A 16413-nucleotide genomic window follows, 5' to 3' on the forward strand; every position below is an offset into this window, starting at 1 on the left:
AGAGGAGACAAGGAGAAGAGTATATAGTTAAGCAAGGAGACACCACTGGTCAAAAATGTGCACACGCCTAACCTTCTGTCATCTCAGAACTTGCTGCTACTACAGGAAGAACCCACCCTTCAGCTCAGTCTATTGCTGAACTGGCACCCTGCCGCAAACCTGGAGCTACAGACCCAGCAAAGGGAAAAATTCCAACTGTGGAAAAGCAGAACCCTCAGAAGGAAGTGGGCTGATCCTCCTGGGCAATTTCAATGGCAGGGTCTGACACGACACAACTGTCCGGCAGGCTTTGATTCTCAATGTGGGAGTAGCAAACACTAACTCCGACAAAGATGCTACCTAAACAAAATAAGTGAAGCATGTACTTGTTTTAATCGTAACCCTGTTTCATTATCAAGTCAAGGACATTAATAGCAACACCCATGGTACAGACAATGGCACATCCAAGCAGGAAACTATGATGTTGGAATCACCCACACCATGATGGATACAGCCCTGCTGACCCCAAAAGTTTGAGCCCAGTACAATAGTACAACTTCTGTGCCAGTAAGTTGATACAAAACATCTCAAGGGCAGCTCTTCTTAGACAGCACCTTACAGACAACCTGACAGCTGACAATCAACAAAAGGCACAGCAGTCTTTAAATCCATTGTAATATGCCCCTGCAAATAGCTACGGCTTATCTACCAGAAGGCATGAGCATTGGCTTGATGAGTGCCTAGGGGATTGAGGAGCTACTTACTTGCAAACACAAGGCTTTTAAGGATTGTAAGCCCAAACATGCAGCAAAGCAAGAAGGAACAACCTAACAGGCACATGAAGGTGGAGTTCCAAAAATTAAAGAAACACTGTTGAGTAAAATGAGCACAGAAGGCCCTGTAAGCCGCTGATAGGGCAATGCTGTCTAAGTTATCGATGGTCCAAATACCATGACCCCAAATAAAATGAGACAAGAATCCAATGAAACAGGGAAGTAAGCATCATCTGCAAGGAGTACTTTGCAGATCTCCTCAACTATGAGCAACTTTGATTCCACGCTGTTGCCCTAACCAACGGGAAGTGTGTAAAGCCACATGCCAGTTAAAATCATGAGCAGCTGGCATCCCTATTTAAGGTGCTATTTGTTAGTTTCCGAAGGAGAGATGGAATGCCCTGAGAAAATAATGTACAATACAGACCCATCTCTGCTGAAGGGGAAGTGGATATTAACTTTCATTGCTAGTCATACAACCATATAACAATTACAGCACAGAAACAGGCCATCTTGGCCCTTCTAGTCCGTGCCGAACGCTTACTCTCACCTAATCCCACTGACCTGCACTCAGCCCATAACCCTTCATTCCTTTCCTGTCCATATACCTATCCAATTTTGCTTTAAATGACAATACCGAACCTGCTTTAACCACTTCTACTGGAAGCTCATTCCACACAGCTACCACTCTCTGAGTAAAGAAATTCCCCCTCATGTTACCCTTAAACTTTTGCCCCCTAAGTCTCAACTCATGTCCTCTTGTTTGAATCTCCCTTAATCTCAATGTAAAAAGCCTATCTGCGTCAACTCTCTCTATCCCCCTCATAATTTTAAATACCTCTATCATGTCCCCCCTCAATCTTCTACACTCTAAAGAATAAAGACCTAACTTGTTCAACCTTTCCCTGTAACTTAGGTGCTGAAACCCAGGTAACATTCTAGTAAATCTTCTCTGTACTCTCTCTAGTTTGTTGACATCTTTCCTATAATTTGGTGACCAGAACTGTACACAATACTCCAAATTCGGCCTTACCAATGCCTTGTACAATTTTAACATTACATCTCAACTCCTATACTCAATGCTCTGATTTATAAAGGCCAGCATGCCAAAAGCTTTCTTCACCACCCTATCCACATGAGATTCCACCTTCAGGGAACTATGCACCATTATTCCTAGATCACTATGTTCAACTGCATTCTTCAATGCCCTACCATTCACCATAATCCTATTTGGATTATTCCTACCAAAATGTAGTACCTCACACTTATCAGCATTAAACTCCATCTGCCATCATTCAGCCCACTCTTCTAACTGGCCTAAATCTCTCTGCAACTTTAAAAACCTACTTCATTATCCACAACGCCACCTACCTTAGTATCATCTGCAATATTCAGTTGGATCATGGCTGATAGTGCCTTAATACCATTCACCCGCTGTGGCTGAATGTGTTTGGGCAAGTACCCAATCTTGTACTTGCCCAAAAAATTAAATTATAATTAAAAAGACCATAAAAAGGCAAATTGTGAAAATCAAAAATAAAAATACATTACTTTAGGAATACACAGCAGGCCAGGTAACATCCGGCCTGCTGTGAAAACATTTCATATACAAGGGAAAGTATGCAAGAAAACAACTGTTAAAAGGAGAAGGGGTGAAGAGAACCAAGAAAACATCAGAGATAGGGCTGGGAACATTTCAGGCGAGTTTTCAGATTCTCTTCTATCTAAGAGAAGGAAGTGAATGATTGTTAATCAGAGGAAGAGAAAGATGGATCAGACCAGTGCAAAGATGAAACGAATCTCCTGGAACTGTGATACACAGAACACAGCAGTGTCTTGAAATGTACAAAAAAAAACAAGTCATGTTGAAAATACTCAGCACATCAGGCAGCATCTCAAGAGACAAAAATTGTTAATATTGCAAGTTAATTGAGTTAATGTCCACTTTATATCAGACTTGACTGGTTCAGACAGACAGGAAAGGGTGGTTGAAATAGTGTTTAATCCCAAGGCCTGCAATACATCTGAATGGAAGGTGAGCTGATGTTCCAAAAAAAAACACAAATTACTACCTTCGGAATATTTAAATATTATAAAAGATTTGAAAAAATATTTGTCTGCCCTTCTCCAACTCATGCAATGATGCTACTGCCATCGATCCATCTTCAGTGCATTGAGTTTGTGCAGCCAAGTGTGGTTAAACTCTAGATAAGTATAAATTGGGCACTAGGGAATATCATACAGTCCCACTAGTTATTAACACAAACTTTGTCAACAAACTACACAAGATTATGTTTTTTATTTCAGAGAAAATGAGAGTGAAAAAGCAAACCCCATAATTCTCAAATAGAATCAGTCAGGGGGGAAAAAGAAGTCAGCTCTTCACATCACAAACTTTACATAGCTCATCGATGACAGGCCGAGATTATCAATAATGCAATTCAAATCTCATCAACTGATCTCATGGAACCTTCCATGAAACTTGTCTCACTAATTTCCTGACAGGCTCTTTTGCTTTCCTAACTTACAAACATGTCAACTCTTAACCCATGATGCAGAGGCCAATCATTTTCCTGTTCAGTAGTCACCACGTACTACACCCAATAATTAAATTCTCTTATACACTGGTCTTTCCAAGGTGATCAGAATAATTCAGCCAGTGCTGTATCACTCTCCCGTCACCCCAGAATTCACTGATTAACACCGTCCCATCTTAACCCAAAACATCTCGTTTCAAGATCCTTCCCCCAGTTTCAGATTTCATGTCTTCACCTCACCCAATGATCTGGTAACAAAGCACACTTACATCGAGAATCCACACCACTGACGGCTTTTGCTGACATTTTGGCACAATAGTCTTACATCCTGGAACACTTATTAATTGAATTCATTCTCTGCTCCTTCCTCAAACATACATCCTCCTCATGTAGATAAGTCTCATAGTTCAACAGACACCATGTTACACTACACGTGCATTGCGAAAATTAAAATCTCTTTCAAAACTCTCCTAGTGGCCCCACCCCATCTCTACACTAAAACCTTCCAACATCACCCTGTCAATCCAGACCATTTATACACCATTAACTTCTTTATTCCGATAGTCTCTTAGGAAGTTATAAATTAGATTTAGTTTTAATCAAAGCCACTGTTTAACTTACTAACCAGAACTTAACCTCAGAATATAAGGATGAATACTTTTACATCTCTGCTAGAGCTCAAGGTTTGAAAATTGAGTTTAATTTTAATTCTAAGCTGGTGATATTAACAAAGACTTACAGTGCCTTGGTAGAGTATTCAGCCCCCAACCCACTGCTCACATATGTGAGTAATACAACCAGGGATTTTTGATCAATTTAACTGAGAATTTTAATTTATGAGTCACATGCTCCTTTTTTTTAAAAAAACACAGTAGGGAAAATTGTAAAGCATCAAAAACTAAAAATCCAAAAAATGTAAATGTCAGCAGTTCAAAAGTATTTATCCCCCCTTTGCTCAGTAACTAAATGAACCAGCTGTCACAGCTATTACAGCCAGTAGCCTTTTGGATAAGTCTTTATTAGCTTTGCACAATGTGATGGAGCAAGATCTGCCATTCCTCCTTGCAAAATTGCTCAAGCTGTGCCAGGTTATTTGGGGAGCTGCAGTGCAGAGCAATCTTGAAGTCTTGCCAGAGATGTTTGATCAGGTTAAGGTCAGGACTGTGACGGGATCACTCAAGAACATCAGTTTCTTCATTTGAAGCCACTCCAGGATTGCTCTGGCAGTGCTGTTTGGTTCATTGTCCTGCTGAAAGACGAACTTCCTCCCCAGTTTAAGCTTTCTGGCAGAGGCCAACAAGTTTTATCTAGGATCTCTCTGTATTTAAGCAGCATTCATCATCTATCAATCATGACCAGATTTCCAGTTCCTGCTGCCGAAAAGCATCCCCATGGAATGATGCTACCTCCACCATACTTTACAGTAGGGGTGGCATTACCTGCCTGATACACAGAATTAGATTTAAGCTACAGGTACCACTAAGAAGAAGTTCCACTTTGGTCTCATCCAACCACAAGACTTTCTTCCTCACCTTTTGATGCACCATCAATAACTCTCTGAGACGTGAGGCGAGATATTGGCTTTTATTGACTGGAAGAAAGAACAAGCAGCAATTGACTACCATACTACATCCTGGAGACTGAGGGCTGGGCTCAGGCCCCAATCGCCTTTATACCGGGGTCTGTGGGAGGAGCCACAGGAGCAGTCAGCAGGGGGGCGTGTCCAGACAGGTATATGTAGTTCATCACACCTTTACAGTTTGCCAAGTCTTTATGGGCAAAGATGCTAAAAAGGTTTTTTAGCCAGGGATTCTTCCTTGCCACTCTTCCATAAATACCCTTTTTGTGCAATGCTTTGGAGACTGTGGAGCCACGAACTTCATCTCCATTTACAGCCACTGACTTCTGCAGCTCACTCAGAGTGACCGTTGGTGTCATAGTAATCTCTCTTATGAGTGCCATTCTTCTCTGGCGACTAAGTTTAGAGGGGTGGCTGGACCTAGGCAGTGTGGCTGCAGTTTCGTACTTCATTCCACCTTTTTTGATGGACTGCACTGAGCTTGGAGGTATGGTCAGTGCCTTTGAGGTGGTCTTATACCCTTCCCCAGGTTTGCGCTTCTCTATCATCATTTCCCTGACTTATCTAGAATGCTCTTTTGGCTTCACTTTGGTTTGGACTATCGAAAATCTACTACGTCATTGGAGCTTGCAGAGGGAGAGAGTATTTATTCTCATGAATTCATTGAAAACACGTGTTCTACATCAAAAAATTGGGTGAATTGGGGAGTAATACTGTGTAATGTACCTGAGAAAATTAGTGTAGCAAAGGGGATGAATGCTTTTTCAGCCTCACAATTTTGGTTTTTAATTTTTGACAGGTTTTGAAATTTTTATTTTGATTTGACATGATGCACAATGTTTTGTAGATTAGCTCAAAAATCCTACTTCAATATATTTTAAATTTCAAAAACGAGACAGCAAAATGTGAAGATAGTTGTGGGGCTGAATACTTCTTTAAGGCACTGTAAGTGTTTAAGCTTTCAACCATGCAAATGTCAAGCTTCAAAGGATTGATTCACTCAAATTATTTTTAATTGAATTGTATTTTTCACCTTTGTCCTTGTTCTTTTCTTTGCCCAGTGAGTCCAACTTCCGCCTCAGGGATTTTTTCCGTTTCTGTCCATCTGAAAAAAAAGTAGCAAAGTAAACATATTCATTGAAGTAGAGTATGAATGTGAAATTTACAGCCAAACCCTAGAACATATCTGCTCAAAAGGTGCATTGCACAATATCTAGATCTGTACTGTACAGTGTTTGAATCTACCTTACTACATGTATTAGACCGTAGGACATAGAAGCAGAATTAGGCCATTCCACCCATTGGGTCTGCTCCAACATTCCATCATGACTGATTTTTCATACCTCTCAATCCCATTCTACTGCCTTCTCCCTTTAGCTTTTGACACCCTTAGAACTCAAAAGTCATCAACCTCCACTTTAAATATACTCCATTACAGCATCCACAGCCATCGGTGGCAATGAATTCCACAGCTTCACTACCACCTGGCTTAAGAAGTTCCTCCTCATTTCTGTTTTAAAGGGAAGTCCTCTATTTTGAAGCTGTGCCCTCTGGTCCGAGACTCCCCCACTAAAGGAAGCAACTCCTCTATGTCCACTCTATCTAGGCCTTTCAATATTTAACAGGTTTCAATCAGATTCCCCTTCATTCATCTAAACTCCATTGAGTACAGGTCCTGAGCCATCAAACAATCCTTATCATGGTCATTCTCGTCATGTGATTTTAATAGTATGTTCTCCAGCTTTAAAATCCATGGGCATTAATGTAATAGTATTACAGTATAAATTTTGCAATGTATGCAGGATAATGAAACAGGGAAGACCTTCTGCTGACTGTCACAGAAACATCCCCACATTCTTCCATTCGAACACCACAGCTGCACTGTACACGCAAGGCACCCTAGCAACCAACTCTTCCTCAACATTAGCTCCCAACTAAAAAAAAGAGAGCAGAGTCACCAACAAGCTCCCTTCTCTGACAAACAACATGTCATGGACAGTAATTGCATTTCTTTCATTTTTATGGAGTCAAAGTCTGATCCTCCCTGTGTAAAATTAATGTTAAAATCATAGGAATTGCTTATCATTATGGCTGGTTCAATATAAATTTCTCTGTCAAGAATAAGTGAGTCTAGTGACTCAGTGATTCTCTCTGCTAAACTGTACATGCCTTATGACCCTTCATCTTACTGTAACTTATTTTCTACTTATCTATTTAATACTGTTTTTCTATTACTGTCGTTTTATTGCCTGCGAGGAAGTCAAACAGAGTTTCATTATATCTATGTATAATGACAATAAAGATCATTCAATTCATTAATATGGATTCAGCATGTTGGGATCATCAGACCCTGGAAGTGATAGAAGTTACCAAGGACATCTACTCTTCATTGTGAAGAAATCTTGGTCCAGATCCCAGAGGAAGACAAAGTAACCCAACTGGGCAAGATGTAATCTTCTCACAAAACCTGATGAGCATGGAAGGAGTGGGAGGGGTGTCCTTCTTCTGATAAAAATTCTGGAATACAATCTGTTGCAACACAGGAAAAAGCACGTTCCCACGGCAACAACTCTGGCATCTGTTTGATGATTCAGATTAGCAACAGCTGGGACTTCCTGGGTCGACAGTAGTTGACAACTCAGTTTTAAAGTACAAGCAATCAAAACAGGATTTTTAGTGCAGTGCTGAGAGATGCTACCGGGCTGTTGCAATTATACATTCTGGCCTCTGGGTGGTGCTGCGGAGCATCTTCCGCTGGATCAACATCCCAGTCATCTTGCCACTCAAGCTCTCAAGGGACTTGGCCCCAGAATTTCTGGAGTTTAATTAACCCTGATTTTATTATTCAGACTTGTAACCATTTCTCCAAGATCTCAATACCTGGGAGTTGATCTACAGTATTTGCACAGTAGTCTGAACAGGAAACTCAAAACTGTGGAGAACCTAGAGAGGATGAAAGCAGTGACTGTGTAACCTGAGGTGGTTACATGGAGACTAATTTAGGTTCTCAAAACTTAGTGGTTTAGACAGAGAAGAGAAGATGAAAATGGTTTACTGGAAAGAAATTAGAAAATTGGTGTCATACATATGTGAGAATCAAAAGGCAAAAGGAATTGTTGGTTGATGACAGCTTAACAAAATGAGAAGGAATTCTTACTCAGCTAAATGTGTACTCTTGGCAAGCATCATCCTGGAAGTTGGTTTCAATAGATTCAGTAGAAACCTCCAAAGGAAACGCGTGCATTTGTAGTAAATTGGGTAAAGAGGAATGGTGCAGAATGAGTTGAATCATGGCTAACTGGCCTCCTCCAATGCGGTCGATCTCCTTGGATCTTTGATCTGACTTTCAGAAAGCATGAACTGTACAAATGAAGCCTTAAAGATAAACATGTCACTTCTCAGCATGCAAATAGCTTCCCACTGCATGATTCCCAGCTGCATTTTACCAAAACATTTTCTGGATAAACAAAGGGAGAGAATAATTCTGGGAAATGCAGCCACTGACAACCATTTTTGCTACTGCTATTGATTATGTTTAAACAGCTCATCACATCAAAACAAACAAGATGCCCTCTGATTTTATCAAAAATATACTCTCAAAAATTAACGGATTGTACATATCTAATTGCCCTGAATGGGCCACTTCTTATATTAATGCGAAATTGAAGTCACAGAAATGGCAATCTGTCGAGAAGCAGTAGGTTTTTGTACTCTTAAATAGAGAGCAATGTGATCTCCCTTTTATAAAAAAAAGCAGTGATGTAATAATTGGAATTGCAGCACTGACAATATATAACATGAAACTTACCCACCTTTCGCAGCCTCGAGACATCCCGAAGTGCATGACAAGCTTGCTACTTCTGATCAATAACTGTATTTGTAAAGTAGGGTATAGAGCAGCCAACTGCAAGCCACGGCGACGATAATAATCACTCAGTCAATGTAATGCTGGTTGAGGGTGAAGAGCTCCCTCAGAGTACTGCCTTGGGACCATTTACAGCACCTCATACTTTTATATGTCCTGTTATTTAAGTGAAGACAGTAAGCCCATCAAGTCTATGCAGGCCCTCAGAACAGTCCAATCAATCCCACTCCCTCGTCTCTCCGACTCACATCAACTCCCCTCTGATTTTCCTACCACCTTCACCTACTACCCTGGCCAAATAACCTACCAGAGTATCTGCAGGTTATAGGAAACCAGGGACCTGGAGAGACTCTGGTAGTGATGGGAAAAACGCACAAGCCCCGCATGCATACCAGAAGTCAGAACTGAACACTATCTGCTGCAGACCCGTGAGGCGGCAGCACTACCAGTGTCACCCTGACAAGCAGATGATTCGTCCAAAAGATAATACAAAAATAACTCAATCATTCCCCTGAGCGCTTCCCAAGTACTGAAGTGGTAGGGTGGCGCTAGCAGCCCTGACTTGGTCCAGTGCTGCCTGTGTGGAGTCTCCTAACTTTAGAGGTTTCCACTGGGTGCTCCATCTTCAATTCACATCCCAAAGATGTGCTGACAGGCCATAGCAGCTCATCCCTTAACATAAGCAAATGAGTCAAAGTGATTGAGAAATAATGAGTTATAAGGGTACAGGGGAAATAGGATTGATGACCTTGCCTTGCAAGGAGCTAACATGGACACAATGGGTGTAATAGCCTCTTTCTTCATCACAAGTAATGGATAAGTTACACTGTAGAGAATACAAAAGCCGGTGTTATCCACAAGGGCTGGTAAATGATCGGATGCAAATCTGAGAAGAACATGGAACGGAAAAGAGAAATGCAAATCTGACTGCTGCATTATTAACATTAAATGATCCAAGAAAGAGATCGCCACAGGTGCTTCAGGAGAGGCTTGACAGACGGAAAGATTTTCACGTTTCAAGCCTACTTTGTTAACAGCCTACTTGCAGAAGCATGATGTACTAAACTTACATGGCTTATTACACCACCCAGCTCAAGGCAAGTCCTACCTGTAGGACACTGAATCAAGGACTAAACTACAAATACAAGTGCAAGTTATAATTCAACCAAAATTATCTGTTTAGGTGTTGGACATGCACATGTGCACAGTGCAGTACTATCTACACCTAAAGAATTTACACATGCTAGACAACCGACCCACCTACTTTCCCTCCACCACCACCCTCTTCTGTCTGACTGAACTGGCTCTCACCCTCAATAACTTCTCTTTCAGCTTGTCTTATTTTCTTCGATGCCAGATGTAGCCATACACACTCGCATGGGCCCCAGCACTGCCTGCCTTTTTGTCAGATACATGGATCAATCCATGTTCCAAGCCTATGCCGGTAATGCTTCCCAACTTTTTCTGCAGTATGTTGACAACTGCATTGTACACCCTTGCTAAGCACATCAATTTAATCAACTTTGCCCCTAATGTTGCCCCCAAATTTATTTGACACATCTGTGACAATTCTCTGTCTTGATTGTTCTGTCTCAATGTCCAGAGGCAGACTATCTATTGACATTTTTTACCCTCACAGTTATTTTGACTATACCTTGTTCCACCGTCAACCGTAAAAGTAGTTTTCCCTTCTATCAGCTTCACCATCGCTGCCAAACCCAGCATCAGAGATGTTTTATTTTCCATTCCAATTCCAGAACACCAGGAATGTCCTCTTTTTGTTTTCAATGCTGTCCTCACCTGCATCTCCTCCATTTCCTGCACATCTGCTCTCACCCGTCTCCCATGATTGTAACAGGGATGGGGATCCCCCTGTCCTTACTTACCACCCATAAGCCTCTGTATCCAACATATCATTCTCCTCATCTTTCGATATCTCCAATGGAATCCCACTCTAGGCACATTTTCCCAAGGCAGGATCTCCCGAAGGTTGCATGTTTCAATGAGATTTCCCATTCCTATACTGGCATGTCTGTTCACGACCTCCTCTACTGCCACAATGAGCCCAAACCCAGGCTGGAGGAGCAATACCTCCTATTCCTACCTGATGGCATGAACATTGATTTCTCTAACTTCCAGTAATTACTCCCCACACTTTTCCTGTCTCCTCATCTCTCTTTTTCCATTCCCATTCCAGGTACCCTCTCATCCCTTCTCTTCTCTGCACCTGCCCTCATGAACTAACTGTCACTTCCTTCTGGATCCACTCCTCCTTCCCTTTTTTCCATGGGCCACTGCTCTCTCCTATCAGATTCCTTCTTCTTCAAGCCCTTATCCCTTCCACCCTCCAGCTTCTTACATCACCCTCCCTCCCCCACCCACACATCTGGTTTCACTCATCACCCGCCAGCTTGCACTTTCCCACTCTCCCCAACTTATTCTGGCTTCTGCTCCCTTTCTTTCCAGTCCTGGTGATAGGTCCCAGCCCAAAACATCAACTGTTTATTACTCCTCTCCACCCCACCCCCCACCCATAGGTGCCGCCTGGTCTTCAAAATTCCTCCAAGACTTTGTGTCTGTGTTTTGCTCAAGATTTCCAGCACCTGCAGAACTTCTTGCATCTCCATTGTGTGTGTGGCAAATGCTCTATCCAGACAGTGCAGTAGATAGTTCATTCCACATTAAAGCAGCAGAAACAAAGTCTTGGGAAAAGGAAACAAGAGCTTCTTACTTGCAAGAGTCCATAATCATGTAGCTTTTGCTGAAGAAGAACAACAGCTCTACTCTCTTCAATTGTGAACTCAAAATATTTATATACAGTAGTTACAAGGATTCCTTTGCACTATGTCAGATGAACAACTGAATTTTTAGTTGCTGCCTCACTTCAGGCAAAGAGCTTAAATTGAGGCAACATCTGTGTCTACTTGTTGATGCAACAGAACTCATGACCATCTGAGAAACAGATAAGTTATCCCCGCTACCTTAGCGATGATTTACTGCTCAATTCACATCGCTAAAAATTGTCTGTGTTTTATTACGTGGCTTTTTCTGGTGGTGTTTACATGCTTCACACATTGCAACTCTTTGAACATTCATTGTCTACAGAATGCTTCTGGCCATCACAATGCTGCAAAATGCATCATGTTTTGGACCCTAGGGTTGTCATTATGAGAAAATATAACACCAATTAAAGACTGGCAGTACTGTCATGAAATACTTTATCACTCTTTATCATCTGCTATTGGGTGGTTGTCCGGGTGGAAGATGAACATCTCCTAGTATTACACTTAAAGTTGCCATTTTAGATCCTTGTCTCAGGACAGTTGCAGGCCCTTTGTTGGTTGGAGTCAAGCATGAACGTTTCATCTAGCTGTCTACATGATCGACATGGAAGCCAGGCCAATACAACATAGAGAATAAGCTGCTGTCCATAAAGCAGGCTCCCCGCTCCATGCAAAGAATGGCAGAGACTGGGCAGTTTGGCACAGTGGTGCCCACAATGCCAGTCACTGTAGGATGGCCTTAGGGACTCCATCTTCAGATTTTTCCTCAGGGTTTACTCCTGAAGCCTTCCCCATGAATTGGGTTTAGCTGCAAGGCAGCAGAGACTTGAGATCAGTTTTCCCTGGATGAGCTGACAAGCCCCATCTGCCCATTGCATGTAACCTGCCTTTGCCCCTTCTCCTGGCAGCAGAAATAGTTCCACTGGGGTTAGTGACTAAGTCATACGTGAAGGCTAGGAGCTGGACTTGGTTGCCAGAAGCTAATTGTGATGCATGCCATTTGGAGCCAGATTGCTATGAAAAGATCTTCAACAAGATTGTCTCACTGTATGTATATTAAATTTGAAGCTACAGCAAGCCACAGAAATAAGGCATAGCTGTATGGATTTTAATTAAATTCAAAATCTGTTAAACAAAAGGGCTACATTTTGTAACCTCCTTCACTCTCTTTCTGGATGTCCCAGGGTGCTTCACAACACAATGCTCCCAGGTATGATTCCAACTGTAATGTGGGAAATACAGTTGCCAAGTTCTGCCCAGCAAGCTTCTAGAAACAACAGAACATCCTGTCATCGCAGAACAAACGGGTGCCACAGTGGCACAGCTGGCAGACCTTTTGATCTAAAGCACCAGCAATCCAGGTTCAACACTTAACTTCCACACTTCGATTAGTAGGTCAATTGGTCACTGTAATGATAGGTGATTGACTGAATCCTGGGGGAGGAACAGTTCTTGATGGAAATGTGGGAAGAATGGTGACAGGGAATTAACTGGCCAGTTGCATTGCTCCATAAGCAGAAAGTTGGCAAAGATTTCACAGGGCAAAGTCTTTCTATCTCGTATGGAAATATAATAATAATAAATACTTTACTGATACTAAGTGGGAAGTTCTTTTGTTACAGCAGCAACATTTATAAACACACTTAGCAGTGTGCAAACTTAATTAATAAGTACAGAATAATAGACGCAATAATAATTTACCAATGTGCAATAATGTATGAGGTAATGAAACAGAGATTACTGTATTATAATGTGTGATTTCCTGTTGTGTAGAGATGACCTATGCTTATTGCTCTTGGTAGGAAAGATTTTCTGTAACGATCTCTGTGACAGTAGAGCTGAATGAGCTTGTTCGAAAGGGTGTTCCGCTGCTTATTCAGTAGGTCATGGAGCAGACGTGCTAGATTGTCCATAATGGATAACAGTTTGTTTAGTGACCTCCTCTCCATCACTAAGTCAAAGAGTCCGGGTAGTAGACAAGGATGGATCCAGCCTTTTTGATGAATTTATTTAGTCTTTTTTGCATCATCAGCACTGGTGTTGCTCCCCCAATATGAAGTTGCAAAGAGGACTGGACTCTCTACAACAGACTGGTAAAAGATCTCCAGCATCCTGCTGCACACGTTGAAGGATCTCAGCTTCCTCAGAAAATAGAGTCTGCTCATCTCCTTCTTGTAAACAGCCTTGGTGTTGCTTTTCCTGTCAAGTCTATTGTCGAAGTGAACATCCAAGAATTTGTACTCCTCCACCACCACATATGTGGAATATGGAATGTTCAGGAAATTTTTTAGGTATCTGTAAAAGCACAAGCAACTGAAGATGTGCAGTGGGACAATTAATCAAATATTTCTCTGCATCTCCCACTTTAAAAAAACTTCTTGCACAGCAGAATTGTCCTTACAAGCTTTAACGCTCAACATCCTGTTCACTGGCTTTAGGCACCACAGTGAGAGGGAAGGAAACAAGTACAGTAGATCTGACTGTGATCACAGCACAATGGGTGGCAGGGAAATAACATGGGGAAGGTTGTAGAATCAAGAGCTCAAGAGTTGGGATGTGGAGATGTGGTAAACTATGTGTACCTGTCTGGACGCGCCCCCTGCTGACTGCTCCTGTGGCTCCTCCCACAGACCCCTGTATAAAGGCGATTGGGGCACTGCTCCCTCCTCAGTCTTCGAGATGTAGTGTTCCCTTTTGCCTTTATCCAGGGGTCTGTGGGAGGAGCCACAGGAGCAGTCAGCAGAGGGGCGTGTCCAGACAGGTACACATAGTTTACCACAGGTGACATCAGGGTCTGCAGTCCTAGTTGATTGCTAAGGGGAAGCCCCACTAACACCTTGTTTTTATTTCAACATAAATTGAACCTTTCAGAATGGATCTCTGTGTCAGTCCATGTTCAAAGTCAAAGTACACTTATTATCTAAACAAGTATACTTTATACAACGTTGAGGTTCATCTCTTTACAGGCAGCCATGAAATAAAGAACTTCAACAGAACCCATTAAAAACAAAAGAAGGCTGTCGAACACCCGATGTACAGAGGGGAGAAAAACCAACAGACAGCATTCAGAACTGATGCACACGGCACCTGGCATCACTACAACGGATTCTGAAGTCCACGCAAGCTGATTCAGGTGTCCTCAGTCCAGCACACCCCACAGAGCAGCGGCCTCCGACCCCAACAGCCCAACCATCTCACTGGCCCGGCACTTAAATTGTTCAAATCCTGCGTCATTTCTCACCCTCGGGCTTTTGCTCCATCACCTTGATAAGGCCAGTATCAGACCTTTCCAATTCGGCTCAGCTCTTAAATTGATCCAACCCTGGGTCTTCCCACAGCTCCGCTCCCTTGCATCGAATTCCTGCAATAACTCCAGCTATCCTGCCCCAGAGAGACTCCAGTCACACTGCAAAGATGCCAGGTCATATAGGCAATTCCACTCAGCTTGGATAGGGAAGCCATAGGCCACTGTTTGCAGCAATCATTTACCAGAAAAATGTGTATAATGAAGTATTTAGTTGATATTACTGTGACATTCATCTGACAAATCACACAAAGCTTTGGTTTAGGATATGGTCTGTATCCTGGTACCAAGAGGGACTTGAATCTATGAGCACCTTTTTCAAATAGTATTCCACCTTCCCGAAGTATCCACCCATTTCGAACAGCATCCCAGTAACGTTATCAGTGGGTTGCTTGGCCCATGGAACAGACAACACACAGCACTGAGTTCACAAGAGCAGTAATGAGTTTGTTCACTAATGTGAACCTTCTGGGCTGGAAAACTATTTGCCGATGAGTCATTTTCTGGTACAGCTTAAGAATACAATCTCCATACTTATGAAAAATTTACAATCCCCTGTTGAATTACTCTGGGAAAAAGCAGAGCAAGTTGACAGAAACATCAGGATTGCATTTAGCTGGCATTGAATTACTAGCATTTTAACAAGAGTTGGGTTTCCTTTTAAATCACAGCAGGATGGATCGCTGGTACAAGCTTTCTGCCCCGAATCAAGTTAACAAATTAACTCTTTCAACTTAACTCCAATTTGTGAATCAGAATCGGCACTATAGCAAGAGTCAGCCCACAGACCTTGACAACAGGCAGGTCACACGTACCAATCAATAGCAGTCCAGACTGCAATGGTGGACCTTTTAAGCATCCACCGTGTAACAGACTCCTGCAGGAAAGCTTTCCACCTACATAACATTTATTCAACCCCCTCAACCCTCTCAGAATGCCATGAACCTCCTCAGAGCCAGCAGTGTACTTTTGAAACACAGTAGCTGGTATAGCAAACTCCCACAAATTGCAATGATAACATCTAATTGATCTGTTTGAAAATCGATGCTTAAAGGTACTGTGAACATTGAAATGCTAATAAACACTCAAGCCTAGGAAAGCACCAGTGTGGTGACATTTTATCCCATGAGGTGTGAGGCAACATATAGAGTAAAACAGGCATTTCAAATGTCATCATGCCTTGAATCATCCATAATCTCCCAGGGCTACAGACTGTGGGAACATGGAGATTTGAGAGAAGCATAGGATTAAAAGGGAGATGATGAGGGGGACAAAGAGGTGGGGAGAGCAGAAGGGGAATAAATTGCAAGGAGAAGGGAGAATTTGAGATGAAAAGGTAGGCGAGGGGGCAATTGGAGGTAACTCAAAGACATTTGCAGGCTTGTAGCAAGGCATAGTGATCAAATTATAGAACAGGATGCCTACCTGGACAAGGGTGCTTTCTCAGACTTCAGGGCTGTGGCCTAGTCATGGTTAGGCCCCTTCTATGTGATTTGGTTAACAGGCCAAGTTTTCTGGTTAAAGTCAGCTCTGTTGTACCGTTGCCATTGGCGTGTCTTGTCCGTATGGCTTAGGCAACTGACTTCCAATTCT

The 16413-nt window shown here is 42.2% G+C and overlaps 1 protein-coding gene across 7 annotated transcripts in view; it reads right to left on the bottom strand.

Moving 5' to 3' along the window:
- The window catches only part of LOC132393124 (rho GTPase-activating protein 6-like), a 532445-nt gene that overhangs the window by 82112 nt on the left and 433920 nt on the right, over positions 1 to 16413 (bottom strand). For all 7 annotated transcript variants that reach the window (XM_059967953.1, XM_059967955.1, XM_059967956.1 and 4 more), the window contains exon 3: positions 5902 to 5973. In XM_059967953.1, the coding sequence (XP_059823936.1) occupies positions 5902 to 5973 (72 nt within the window). The remainder of the gene's footprint in view (positions 1 to 5901; positions 5974 to 16413) is intronic.

Source organism: Hypanus sabinus, chromosome 4 (assembly GCF_030144855.1).
Source record: "Hypanus sabinus isolate sHypSab1 chromosome 4, sHypSab1.hap1, whole genome shotgun sequence".
NCBI lineage: Eukaryota > Metazoa > Chordata > Chondrichthyes > Myliobatiformes > Dasyatidae > Hypanus > Hypanus sabinus.